Source organism: Penicillium alfredii, assembly GCF_028826965.1.
Source record: "Penicillium alfredii strain IBT 34128 chromosome Unknown utg000005l_segment0_segment0, whole genome shotgun sequence".
Classification (NCBI taxonomy): domain Eukaryota; kingdom Fungi; phylum Ascomycota; class Eurotiomycetes; order Eurotiales; family Aspergillaceae; genus Penicillium; species Penicillium alfredii.
In genome coordinates this window covers 975458-988828 of record NW_026622702.1, presented here as the reverse complement: position 1 = coordinate 988828, position 13371 = coordinate 975458, and the positions used below count along the sequence as shown (strand labels likewise).

General features: G+C 47.0%; 5 protein-coding genes across 5 annotated transcripts; 2 read left to right on the top strand and 3 right to left on the bottom strand.

The window, feature by feature from the left end:
- Positions 1-1743: 1743 nt before the first annotated feature.
- NUU61_003800 (uncharacterized protein) lies at positions 1744-2799 on the top strand (the record flags this gene model as incomplete). The annotated part of the gene is made up of 3 exons (XM_056654382.1): positions 1744-1970; positions 2368-2590; positions 2641-2799. 3 exons carry the CDS (start codon positions 1744-1746, stop codon positions 2797-2799), a joined length of 609 nt encoding a protein of 202 aa, XP_056512409.1.
- A 2551-nt stretch (positions 2800-5350) lies between these two features.
- On the bottom strand, positions 5351-5904 carry NUU61_003799 (uncharacterized protein; the record flags this gene model as incomplete). Its single annotated transcript, XM_056654381.1, has 2 exons — positions 5351-5519; positions 5576-5904. 2 exons carry the CDS (start codon positions 5902-5904, stop codon positions 5351-5353), a joined length of 498 nt encoding a protein of 165 aa, XP_056512408.1.
- Positions 5905-6930: 1026 nt separating this feature from the next.
- NUU61_003798 (uncharacterized protein) lies at positions 6931-7432 on the bottom strand (the record flags this gene model as incomplete). The annotated part of the gene is made up of 2 exons (XM_056654380.1): positions 6931-7318; positions 7377-7432. 2 exons carry the CDS (start codon positions 7430-7432, stop codon positions 6931-6933), a joined length of 444 nt encoding a protein of 147 aa, XP_056512407.1.
- Positions 7433-7557: 125 nt separating this feature from the next.
- On the top strand, positions 7558-8440 carry NUU61_003797 (uncharacterized protein; the record flags this gene model as incomplete). The annotated part of the gene is made up of 2 exons (XM_056654379.1): positions 7558-8201; positions 8257-8440. The coding sequence occupies 2 exons, from the start codon at positions 7558-7560 to the stop codon at positions 8438-8440; spliced, it is 828 nt and encodes a 275-aa protein (XP_056512406.1).
- A 910-nt stretch (positions 8441-9350) lies between these two features.
- Positions 9351-9965, bottom strand: NUU61_003796 (Tyrosine-protein phosphatase 1; the record flags this gene model as incomplete). The annotated part of the gene is made up of 1 exon (XM_056654378.1): positions 9351-9965. The coding sequence occupies one exon, from the start codon at positions 9963-9965 to the stop codon at positions 9351-9353; it is 615 nt and encodes a 204-aa protein (XP_056512405.1).
- Positions 9966-13371: the final 3406 nt, after the last annotated feature.

Here is a 13371-nt window from a genome sequence, read left to right as displayed (position 1 = left end):
CGCCGTGTGTGCTTCTATAAAGTCCCTTTTATCGCCGGTCTAACTTCGATCTATTTTTTGTCTTTCTACCTTTTCTTTCTCTGCGTTTCTTATATACCTCTTACGAGTAAGGTATTTTTGCTATTAATCCGGACCGCCGAGCTCCGTTACCCCCTATCTTGTTAACGCGACCGGCTGGTCCTATATAACCCTTTAATATATTCTGTGCTGTATTTCCCTCGATCTAGCCCGATTTTTTCGCTTAGCTCTTACTACTACGCTCGAGATAAGGTATTTTTGCCTTTGGTCCGTCGAGACGATCTATAGTTCCGGCCCCTGATATATTAATCGGTTAGTCGGTCGTCTAACTTCCGCGAGTCTAGGCGTATTCGCCCTTTACTCTTTCTAGAAAATCGCCTATATATAGCGGGGCTTTAAATCTATCTTAGGGGTGTAAATCGAGGGCGAGGATAAAGGCATTAGCAGACCTAGCTAATACCGTTAGTATTATTCTAGGACCGAGGAAGACTAGGATCGAACTGGGCAGTATATATCCACGGCTAGATTGTCTTAGCCGTTATATACATCAGCCGGTGATTTCTGGGTCCGCGAGAGTTAATAGGATAATAACAGTGAACTCTGTACTTTTACGATAATCGCAAGTCTTCACGGCGGCTATATCGAAACTTATAAATGATCTCTGAACCTGATATCCTCGCCGGGTAACCTTAGATCGCGTATAAATATCCTTTGTCGTCGATCTACCTAGTTTTCCTATAGTCGTCTATTTCTAACGCTCCGCCAACCTCTATTACCGAGTATACCTTACCAAAGCCCCGTTGGCTTCCTAATCGATTAACGGCTAGGATAAGATAGACAGATAAGAAAATATAGGTTTACTTATGCAGCACAAGCGTTATACGGACTAGTGACTATAAAGGGGCTATTGTCTCCGCGTCGGTGCGTCCTACGCGTTCTGTCTTTGTTCCTAGGCCACGGAACGATTAGCAATTAGAGCTCCGTCGATCCGGTCGCGATAACTGGAACCAGGCAATACGCAGATCTACGGTTCCCCAGAAATAGCAACAACGCTTTGCAGTGTGGCTATTGCATCAAAAGAATAAGGGGGCGAGTCATTCGTGTGGTAGTACCCTGCGCAGTGTATCAGTCACAGAATCGATTGGCAGATAGGTCTCGTATGGATGCCATCCTCCGGGAGCCTTTGCCCTCTAAGCTTGAAACCTCTCCGAGCAAGCCCACCTTAGCTTACAGGTTAAACAAGGCGTGATCGGTCCAACGAGAGGTATAAAGCCATATATCTCGCACGCTTTCTTGGTGAAAAATGTAGTCAAGAATCAAATTAAGTCTTTTATTTTATCTAAGTCCTTAGTTTTCTCTATATTATTCACTGCTTATTATTTCCATCTCTTCTGCTGGTTTAGCCAATATATCTTCTTCTACAGAAAAGACACACGAAACCTTCGGTAAGAGATCTTCGATACGTATGATTGAATTCGCTAACTCGATATTGTGAAGCTTCAATCCCCACTAGGGAAGACAAGCACGGAAGTACTTTAAAATGCTCATAGAAAACCAGGATGTCACGACATATACTGTGACATAAAAAGATCCCTTCCGATTGAAAGAAACTGTTTCTCCATACGGTAAGGATTTTAATTCTAATTTGGGCGTTTGCTTTCTTGTCTTTCGGCTGATATTTCCTCCTAAGGGGGCGACTGTGGTTCAATTCTTGTCAACCAAGCCATGGAACGTGATCTACAAAGGCAACTCGATAACAGGTCATGGCTCAGAAGAGATGCAGAATCTATCGAAAACCAGTGGCGCTCTCAAGTACTTCCCCATTTTGAGCGAACCGTGAAGTTCGGCTTCGACATTACCGAGGGTTTAGAGGGCTCGGAACACTTTGCTTTGTATGGCCTCAAGGCAGACGCTGGCAAGAAATTTCCGAAGGACAAAATCGAGGTTTCAAGGTTAGTCCGTGAATTTATGTATCAATAGTTTCCCTAAGGATTTCCGCTACCAAGGGTTATCCATCAATAGGGCGCAGGTATACGAGTGGTTCGGAGAAAGTCTACAACGCATCGCTGGGCTCATCCAAAGCCAGCTTGATAAATGCTCGGAAAGGAAAATAACAGTTCAGGTGCGTTTCGTTTTCTTTTTAGAAGCCTACATTGTTTGAACCGAAGTTCGAGGACTCAAGCCACTCGAATTCCAGAAAATCCTTCTCTGTGGTGGATATTCCCAGTCAAAGACTCTTCAGCACTTTTTACGCGATCAATTTTCGTCTATCAAATTTTATGGGTCTAGATTGGAGTACGGTGAGGCCATATTAAAGTTCTCAAGCCTTGACTAATTCATTGGCTCAAGGCATCCAATTGCATTTGAGACTCTTGTGGCGCGGGGAGCTGTGTACCGGTCGATAAACAAAAGTCAAGGCCCATCGCGGCGAACGGCTGCAAACATCGGCATATTACAGACCGAAGTTTACAATCCAGTTGACTTCCAGGGCCACCGGGATGCTGAACCTAGCCGACCCTCTGTAGACGGGCAGGAATATGTCGAAGATACTGCACAATGGATCATCAAGAAAGTGAGTGCCCCTGTATATCCGATGACAATTCCAATACTAAATCATACAAGGGTGTAATCATGCACTGGAACCAGTCCCATAAAGAGGCCAATTATCGAAATTTCTCTATACATGACCGTTGGGTGATCAAGCAAGATGTCTATTACAATCAAATACTTGATAAAGCCAAGGATCATTTCCCTGTTGAGCATCCCCAAAACCAAGGTTAGCTTTTGCTGTTGCTTGTTGCATGGGACATGAGAAGGAAAGCTGGCTCACGCATTAAATAGGCTCCAGAATGGCAGGGAGGCTGGAGGTGGATATCACCCATTTGAAGGACAGGTACCCAATCGAAGCACAGGGCAGTGGAAATGACAAATATTATCAAGTCCACTATCATCTTCTTGTGGAACTTCAGGGTCGAAATCTCAAGCTTTCTGTGGTATACCCGCAAGATCAACAAGTTCGAGGTTTTACCCAAATTTGCGTTGCGGCTTGCTTCAAGCCTGGCACGGAGTGATGTCATGCTTTCATGGCAAATCATGTCGTGCGGGTAGATATGATTGTGCCACGTTGAGGCTTGGGATGTGTTTTTCCATTTAAAGATCAAAGCTATTGCTGCTCTATCCGTTACTTTTTGCGGTTATTTAATTGATTGATGATTTCCATTCGACGCATTCAGTTCGGTTCCCTTGGTCTCGCATAGCTTTGACTACCGAGTCTTCTGCGGTGCACTATTAAGATGCCCCAAGGGCGGTAGTCGAATCTCGATATATGATTGAGATTTCTTCATTTGCTGAGGATTCAGCCCTATGAGATGACCATTGGAAAAGAATACCGATTACCAGGCCGATGATCTTCTTGCCCCATTTGAATTTTCAGATTCTCCATCCACTTACGGATATCCTCCCCAATTCCCCTGGTGCTCCAATCTTCACCGAGTCTGACTGGACGGTTCAGGTATTGAAAGTGGTCAGAATGGAATGAAGAATGCAGAACCGGTGCCGTCTTGAAATAAGGACCAAACTTCAATGTCGTGCTCAGGGTTTCAAGAAGCGCCTCTTTGTCAACGAAGTCTTTAAAAATGAAGAGGCCACGTCTTGGACTATCGTCTCCAGTCAAATTCCCATCAATCAAGACGACTTTGAGACTGCCAACAAGAACAAGTGGAGGGAGATCAGGCCATAGCTGTATTTCGTTGCCTCTGTATATGATCGTTTGCTTGACCTGGAGGCTTGAGGAGCGGAGATACGGATCCCGAGGCTCTCTCCGCCCAATTTTGTGGTTTTCGTAAATGGAAGTCACCATTGGTATCAGAAATGGTGAATTGTCCCATTGAAACCCGGCATGCAGGCCCGAACATCTAGTCACCAATAATTGGAATGGTATTCGTTTAGACCGATCGGAGAAGCAACTCGTCATGCACATCATCGAGACCGCTGCAGTGACGTTATCCAATATTGATTGATTCAATAAACGACCAAGGAGAGTTTCGATTGCAGAAAATCCAATGAGTGGGTTCCTGGTCCATTCAAATTCATGTATAATTTCAGCTTTTGAGAGTATCTGTTGCAAAGCATGGACCGAAATTGCAAAGCATGTGAGCTGCCGAACTGGCTCCCACATGTCAGTCATGAACATGTTGATCGCAATGTTCACGTAAAAAATTTCATCGTGTCGATGGTTCTCTGGGGTTGGTCGAAACTTTGCGGTCCAAAGGGTTTCCAGGGCATAGAGTGCCCCCAATGTCACCTTCCATGACTGTGAGAGGCACATCATCAAGGATTGAATCCAGGCTTTGGTTTCTTGTACGGTCGAAAACGAGAGCAAAAAATCGTCGACATCGTTCGCATTGAGTTGAAATGCAAGATATCTTGATTGCAGGTCAGCTGCATCTCGAATTATTCCTTCAGGGCATATGATGTTCAGAGATTGCAACTCTGGAGGCTGGCTTGTACTCGTGGCGGTTGTAAATGAGGATCGAACGGTTTGTGCATCCTCCGAAGTGTCCATCCAACTGGACAATCTTCTAGAAGTCGCTGAAAAGACTTCAGAATCTGCGGCTATGACATCACCGGTAGCCAAAGTATGCAATTCCCCTAAGATTGCTGGTCGATAGACATCACGAGCCCAGTCAAAGATATAGTCCACAATCAGAAGAAGCTGTAGGGCACCATCCTTGCTGCGGATATCGCCAGTCCATAAATCAACGACAATGTGGAGAGGTTCAGTATCTTGCAGGTATGAGATTTGTGTCCGGGCAGAGGCTCACGAACGTATTCAACTTGGTGGTTCTCAGACACCGAAGTAAAGCCCCCTGATACATTCCATATCTCACCACGCCATGACAAGAACCAAACAAGAGGACCCGTTTGCCATTTTGTTTCCTCTTCTGTAGCTGCTTTAAGATCGTGCTGAAGCTTAAGAAGGGTTCTTATGACAAATGCTGATTGCAGGTTAACTTCGATCCGGTCTGCTCCTTTGCTAGATTTTGCTTCCATCACGAGAAAGGGATAAAGTAAAGGCTCAACTTCGGGTTTGAATGGATTGACTTTCATGGTCTCGCGTAGGGAACGGTGGGGAGTTGCTGCTAGGCTACGTTTATCGGTCGAGTCCAATAGTACTTTGAAGTTATCCGTTTGGCTTAATCCATAGACTCGGTCTGGGGCTTCAAAGTGTTTCGGTAGCCCGGTGATATCATGTGTCATCGATGTTTCTGCTCGATCAGAGAAGAGCATGTTGACCCCCCGTCATATCTAGCAATGGGGTTAACGATTCATTTCAAACGATTAGGCCAAAGGGTGCGGCGAACTGGCTTTGACCCCACATAGGTGGACAGCGACAAGGTTTTCGTTTCTGGCGTCGGAATTCCAGCTTCTCGGCCCGCGCACCGATACCATCCGTCGCGGCGGGTATTTCAGACCCCCAGAGTAGGTTGCGACATTGGGGGCTTGGTTAAGTTAGCAAATACTCTTCACTCGCCGATGTTCTGCTTTTTCGACCAACCAAGCAACCTCGACAGTGAATCGGTGTAGGACATCGTTTTCGACGTTGGCTCTCCATGAGGGTTCGTTCTTGTCTTCATTCCAGGCCTTATCTGCCAGTTTAGATAAACGGTCGGCGCGACTCTTAGTCACGCTTCTCCATGGCTTTTGAATGGAGTCTACCGAGATACTTTCCACAAAGGTACCGTATTTTTGACGACCCAATTCGAGGACATCGGAAAATAGTCTTTTGTGGGTTGCGGGCCAATCGTCGGGTTGGACTGGCCCGCGAAAGCCAATGTGGTGCTGTCTTGCAAGGTTCGACCGGCTTGCTTTCTCAGCCTGGTTCATTTTGGAGCGCGGGAGGAAGGAGATGGTGAAATTTCCCGATGGTTGGGTCTGAAAGTGAAATTTATCGGAGCGACTTAGCGCTGGGAAAAAGGAAAGGTCCGTTATATGAAGTGATCCTGCATGAGAACGGCGGATCTATGACAAACATGATTGGCGAGACTGACGGAAGCGCCCCCCCAAGGAAGCAGTTATTATGCCTATACCCTTGTGACTGGCAGCATGTACTTTGTCAATGTTGAAAGATCATTGTCAGTGATTGGCGGAGAATCTCATTGATCTGACAACCGTTTCCGTTGTCGCTTGATAGAATAAGGTAGGTTACCCGACAAGCTTTTATCCTCTGTTGCCGGCTTTCCACGTTTACGTGATGCTCACCATTGAAGACCCTGAACACGCCGGTCAGTTAGTAGTTGAGTGGGTGACCACCATACTTTTGGCTGTTCGGGTTTAGTGCCCTTGCCGTCCGTTCTTCAGTCCCTTCACTCTCTTCACCTGAATGCCCTGCACGCCCCTGGAGCGCTGACGTGTCTACTTGCCCCAACTGGCCATATTTCGCACCTCCCCTGCACCCTCGCTGCAGCCCCCTTTTTTGCCTTCATTTCAGGGCCAACATCAACCTGATTACTGGTGCTGGAGAAAATAAGATACATTGTGGCGACTAGCACTGTTTGGTTTGGAATTGACTTGTCGATGGCCGGTGAGGGTTTTGGGCCATCGCCCCCGGACAGGGATTGGATGGGGAGGTATTTGATGACCTAGGTGCCCGTCGATGCCTAGCCCGGCATTTCCCGTTTTTCCAGATGCCCTAACCTCGTAACCACCTCCATAGCTCTACGCAAAGACATCAATCCACGAACCCTCTAGTCCTGGTTCATCAAGATTGCTTCCATCAGAATCCTCCGCGTGCTCGGACGCTCTGATTGACGTGGCCCGTCACCAGGAACCTGTTATCGAATTGATCTTGCTCACAGCTATTGCGTTGACCTGGCTCGAGGCCAGGCTCTTTTTGAAGCGACAGAAAAGCAATCAACTCTTGGTTACATCCTTCCACCACAGTGTATCGGGCGTTGAGTTGCTTTCTGGGAGCGCTTGGCTCCCCGCCACCCCCAGAAAGAAGAAACACTGTCGCACGGTCAGACCCATTGCGCTCTCGGTGGGCATATCTTGGATAACTGCCGAATAGAAGAGTGTCCAGCGGTCGTTAACCCTCTCTTGCTTGAGGAAGACATTGTGCTGGTAGGTGGAAAAGAACCCATATCTGTTGCCCCTGGTCTGGTCGTTCTTGATGGTTGCTCCGGCATTCTTGATAGTGATATAACAGCCGTTCAATGAGTGATTGCTCTTGCGCTTATGGAAGTTGTGGTAGCAGAACGTGGTTTCCCAATGCGAGGGCACTGGCCGCGTTGCTTTTAGTCTCTTGGAAGCGGGTCTCAATTTGAACGCAGTGTCCTTAGGGAAGGCATCCTATTTACCCTCCCATTGGTTCAAGCCACGTGATGACAATGATGGATTGCGGGGAGACAATCATGGTTTTCGGCCTGAGGCGCCAACGTCACCATTGTGCAATTCTATCGTTTATCACTCTGGAGGCCACTCGCCTCTTTTTTTTTTTTTTTTTTCTCTCTCTCCAGCAACTCTCGCATCACAGCCACCATGACTGAAATCGGTTTCTTTCCTCCGCCCCACTATGCGCCGGGCGAGCATATCATCTTCGAGAAGCCCGAGCACACCGAATGGACCATCATCGCCAAGCTCTCCCAGCGAAATTCCCAGAAAGAAGAGGTCGATATTCAAGCTGGGCTTGGACCCTCGTACGCCCTTGCGACCTTCCGTGTCCGCAGCGACCTAGATAGCCAAGAAGCCTACATGCGTGTCTATCTGCAAGTTCCCAACAAGGGAACTGAATTCTTCCCACCGGACGAGCGAGCCAAGCAGGCCGCTCCTAGCCACCACCGCGAGGTCGAAGCCATAAAGGCCTTCTACAAGCAAGAGTCGACTATTACGCCTGCTCTCCTTGCAATCAAAGAGGATATCCAGGATAAACAAGGATTTATCCCCGGGGGCTACGTTATCCATATTGTATTCCAACATGTTCCTGGAGTTCGTCTCGCTGAGGACAGGCTTTTGCCTGGATGGGGAGCCCCGCTTCATACGTTCTTTCAAAAGTTCAACGACCTCCAGCGAGAGCAGATTCGAATGTGGTTTGATAAGGAGTACCGCAAGCTGATGGAGCTGGGATGGGTGCCCTCCTTTCCCTGGGCAAGTAACTTGATCTGGGACGCCAGTTTCTCGAAATTGTGAGCCTTCTACATTTAATCGTGATCCTAGGCTTGTGGCTGATTATTTAAATAGGTACTTCGTCGACTTTAGAGAGGCTCGCAAGGCAGGATCCCGCGACGAGGATGTCGTTGACGATGGCGATGAGGAAGAGGAAGAGGAAGAGGTGCCTATGTGTGAGATTTGGGGGGCCTGGGGCCTCGCTATTGCCCCTGATAGTCCTAAGGATCGAGCAGATCTTTCCAAGTGGAAGCTCTAGTTCACCTCCCTGCCTGTGCGGTGATGCAGCTCTAGATCGTTTCAATTTCCTTTCATATGTACCCGAGATACCCCAATGATAATGGCTTGCCAATGCAGGAATTTACACTTATTTTCTTCACACAATAACGATCACCGGGCTACAAAACAGAGTCATCGCTCCCCCCAGAGGTCCAACAAACCGACGACGAAATCGCCAAAGCCCTCTAGAGAAAGCTTGGCCAACATGTACATCTCTAAAGTCGTGTCAAGTGTAAGGGGAACGTAATCAGCCGCTCCGCATAATCAAATGGAGAAGTGGTGTCCCGCTATCTGTCTAAATTTGGTGCTCCCGAAATCTTTCCTCGCACGAGAATGCAAATAGCCCCTTTTCTGCACTCCTGGCATGTTTAAGCGGGTTTAGGTGAAGAACATCTAGGTGGGTAAACTGCCACCTGAAGTCCGTCTGAATAGGGCGGCGCTAGGTGACCAACATGGAATGGCTGTTGTATGTTTTCCTTTTCCTTTTTCTTTTCCTTTCTTCTTTTTCTTTTTCTTTTCTATTTCTAACACCCGTATAATCTTTATCCAAAACTCCTGTATTCCCTCAACGCCCTATCTAGTAATTGAAATGCGCCGAATCTACACACTATATGGCAAGCGGGTTGAAAGTAAAATCTTGGCTGAAAACCTGCTACGATCCTTTCTTTCATGATGCCATTCCAGCTGATAGTATTCCAGGGGGGATCGACAGGTCCGTGGGGCGAGATGGATAGATTTCTCCTTCCTTTCCCCCCCTAGTCTTGAGTTTTCGTTGAATAGTACAGTTTGACTTAGCAACATTCTCTTGACCTTAACCATTTCTGTCAATCTGCTAGATGACCCCCATTCTGCTTTCCATCACTCACATCAGATGTTCAAACGCAAGTGCCTCAACAGTCCATGTAAAGCTGGTACATATACTTGCGCATTGTACCGATCTGGGCTGGGGCGTCGATGACCCTCCGATATTTGCGAAAGTATAGGATCATTGCAAGGATTGGATCATCTGTGGCAAGTTTTTTGATGGATTCATTTTCTTTGAACGCATTCTGCAGAAACTCGTCCTTCAAGATTGAATTGTCTGTCGGTTCAAAATACCATGCCGAGTCCTGCTTGACAACCCTTGTCAACCAATCCAGGATAGCCACTGTACCGGAGCGGCCTACTCCCATGGCACAGTTGATAACGCTGACAGTCTCTGGGTTATTCCTTCGAGCATCGGCCATCAGCCTGAGAATAGTTGTCACATGCTCCACAGGGGCTCCGGCGTGGTTTTTCCAAAGATCGTATCCCACATAGACCGCTTTTCTGGTTTCTTTCCCACAATTGATCTCGATTGTGCGTTGTTGAATTCCTTGGCTGGCTAGAAGTTTGTCGTTGGACTCTAGCAAGGTAACAGTATAACCGGACTCGCCAGGTCCTGTGTACTTCTTGTCGCCATAATTTAGTCTTTCGGGCTTTTCAAAAACCTTCTTTTCGCCAGGTTTATCGGGGATATGGGTCATGGCCTCTACCAGGTTGACCAGGACAATGGGACCCTTTGTCTTGCGGCATATCATGTCATAGTACAAAAAGTCTCTATAATGGGTCTTATAGCCTGATTCATTCTCCTTCGGGCGCGCAGGGCTCTAGGTCATCACCGAAAAAGCACTTTATTAGCCTCTCAATGGCCCTTAATGTTTGAACGATAACCTACCTCGGTCAAAATGTAATCGAAGGTGTTTGCCTTTGGGGGTTTCACTGGCGAAGCTAGCAAAAACGGCTGCCGCCAGTTCTTGCGAAGGATTTGATCGAGCGGCAATACCGGCTGGAAATCACCGTCATAATAGGCCGACTTCATGGGCTTCAAGTCATTTCTCTGAATCTCATTATCGAGCCCTATGGCTCTGATGTCTGCGAAAGCCTTTTGGTCATCTATATGATGTTAGTCCTCCGAAAGGAAACATCTGAACGCATGAATGCCATACACTCCGATGTTTTGGTTAAAACTTGGGGTAATGTGGGGTCATCGGGCACATCACCCTCGTCTCTTCGAATGACTAAGGGCTGTACTAAATCGAGCAAGGCTAGAAGGACAATAAGAAAGCCAACCCAAGGAGCAATGGATGTCATTGTGAGGGAAGAGTAAGGAGCTTGGATTAGACGAAGCGATCCTGGTGGAAAGAATAAATATCAAGGAATTTACAAGAGTGAAAGGCTGCTTTATAGTTTCGTTTTCACACAATAATCAACTCTGTCCATCAGGATTTGCGCCCCGTTGGTCAAGGAAGACTCTACTCCGTATATCCAGGCCGTACCACTAATTATGTAGCTCAGTATAGCGTTCGTCAATGCTCGTTGGTCAACAGCCGTCCCTGCTTGTTGCCCCATGATTGTATTGAAATCGGTTGTCAACTTGCTAAGATCGGTATAGTGGCACCGTTGACTCCCCAAAGTACATTTCATTGCCGCATCCTTACTAGGGGGGCTAGGGGCCTACGGCGCCCCCCTCGCCCGGACCCTTAGCCGTAACGGGGGCGCCAATATATAACTCGTCGCTCAGCGATCTAAACACACAACTTTTATAGTTATGTTTACAATCCATATCTAGATATAAGGTAGATAGGCGATATAGCTAGCAAGCGATAATTCTTCAGTAAGCGATTCAGTAAGTGATATAGTAAATTTGATTTGAGGTAAATGATATATAAAGAAAAATAGGGACTTTCCGTGATTTCAACCAACAAAAATAATTAGAACTATATGTAATAGTATCTTTGATTGACCAATAATACGCATTGTTGGCCAAGAGGACCCGTAGAAGTGACAATTGACAGGGGGAATCATTACTACAAGTAGTATGCTTCGCTTCGCTCCGTAATAATAAGGGGCATACCACCCATTAATACTAGTTACGGAAGTGTTGTCGATCTTCTGTAGATGGTCACCTTTTATTCGATGCTCTCTATTACTGCTCCAACTGGGCGAATATTGTAAGGCGAATAGACTATGATAATGACTATAATATTGATCATGAAAATGATTTTTGGCGGAGGGCGACGGATTGAAAGGGATAATGGCGCTTAGAGTCACGGATTCCTTGTGTCCCTAGCTAGCTCGGATCAACACGGAACAGACACAAACCCCCGAAGCCCCTTTAGTTTAATCATTGATAGACTCAGGTCCCTGCATCTTTCCTGGTTGAGTCTAGCTACTGCGCCTTATGTTTCTAGTACTCTCGTATCTAGCACGTGGGGCGGTAGGAATCGAACCTACTGCAAGGTACCGGGTTTGATTCCTACCGCCCCCGCCACTCCATTATGCATTTACTCTACTGTAGGGGGCCTGTAAGTTAACTAACGTAACCGGTAAGCGAGTGACCCACCCAACCAGATATATAGAACTCAAATCCAAAAACCCAATTCCATCGTTTTGGGCACTGTAATCTTTGATGTCCTAATTCTCGGCAGTCGCTACAGCGAGGTGGTGCTCGTTAACACACCTGCGAAGCTTGCTGATAGCTACTATCGAAGCAGTCGATTGGGCTTTAGAGGCTTAGTTTGATATCGATATTAGCTCACGAGCTTCTTGAACTGATTGGCCTTGCTCTTAATGTATTTGCCTATTGAATCTAGCTCGTTTTTGTTTCTACTTCTTGTTAGCTACGCGTAAATCTTTGTTTTTTTACGCGAGGATCGTAGCGCTATATATCGCTAGTTAGTGGCCCTTAATAAGCTAGTTGTCGAGATGATGTCCGTTCACGGATCGCTTGTTATTGCATCATTCTGCAACCCGATTGGAATCGTAAACTTGGGATGGAGGTACTATATTGTGTTTTGTGTCTTCCTTACGGGTATCTTGGCTACGGTTTATCTCTACTTCCCTGAGACAAAGGGGCACTCTCTGGAGGAGATTGCCGTTACTTTTGATGGAGACCACGCGGATCCACAACACGGTGCGTCGCATGGTGATGATGATTACTTCGTAGATTGCAAAAAGAGTAGGGGCTTGTCGCATGTGGAGACTGTTTAGTGAGCGCAGAGACATCTTTCTTTTTTCAGAATGGGCGGGAAAGAAGAAATGAGCTGAGAAATAGAGTGTCTATTCAGGGAATCAGATTTTACCTAAACTACTTGTGAGACCGAGCATAAGTTACACTTGAATTGGGAATATGAAGCTGCATATCATACCAGGTATGTACGATATAGAAGAAGCTAACGAGAGAAGAAGGGTAAGCCAGAAAATACTTATTCTCTGCCAAACCTGAGATTTATATCCAGTCGAAAGTAGTATGTGAACTTGACAACTGAGTTGTAGAAACATAAACAAACACTCTAAACCAAGTCTTTCATATCATGCATGGTCCATCACATTCACACCCCATTTCCACTCAAGATAAATACAAAAACAGGGAAGATATTTCGCTCTCAGAAAATGCTGAGGGGGCCCTCCTTCAGGCTTGCCCGGTCCTCAAGAGGGATGTCCCCTTTCACCCAATGGATCCCACAACTATACCTGTAGCAGATACGTCTCAGCCGTCCGGGAATACCACCCCTAAGGTCCGAGAATGTCATGCAATCGCCCTGGTGGGTTAATCACTGAGTGAGAAAAGCGTGCGTCCTCAAGATCCCACCACCACAGTCCGAAACAATCGTCCTTGGCCCCATTGTCCGTTGCTTAAGCATACGCAGAGGCCTGAGAAGACGCAGCCCAATGTGTCGCTGAGCCAGTTCGGAAAGCACATCCTTCTGTGGTGCCCTCAACAGACTTGCGCCTGGCAGGGTCCCTCGAAGTTGCCCTCGTCGCCAGTGAGGTTGCTGGCGTTGCCCACTGGGCCCTGCCCTGCCCTGCGCTGCCCTGCACACTTTGTTTGCCCAGCCCACATTGGTCGTCTTCCACGAAATTCACCTCGTCGCCGGCGAGTCAGGCTGT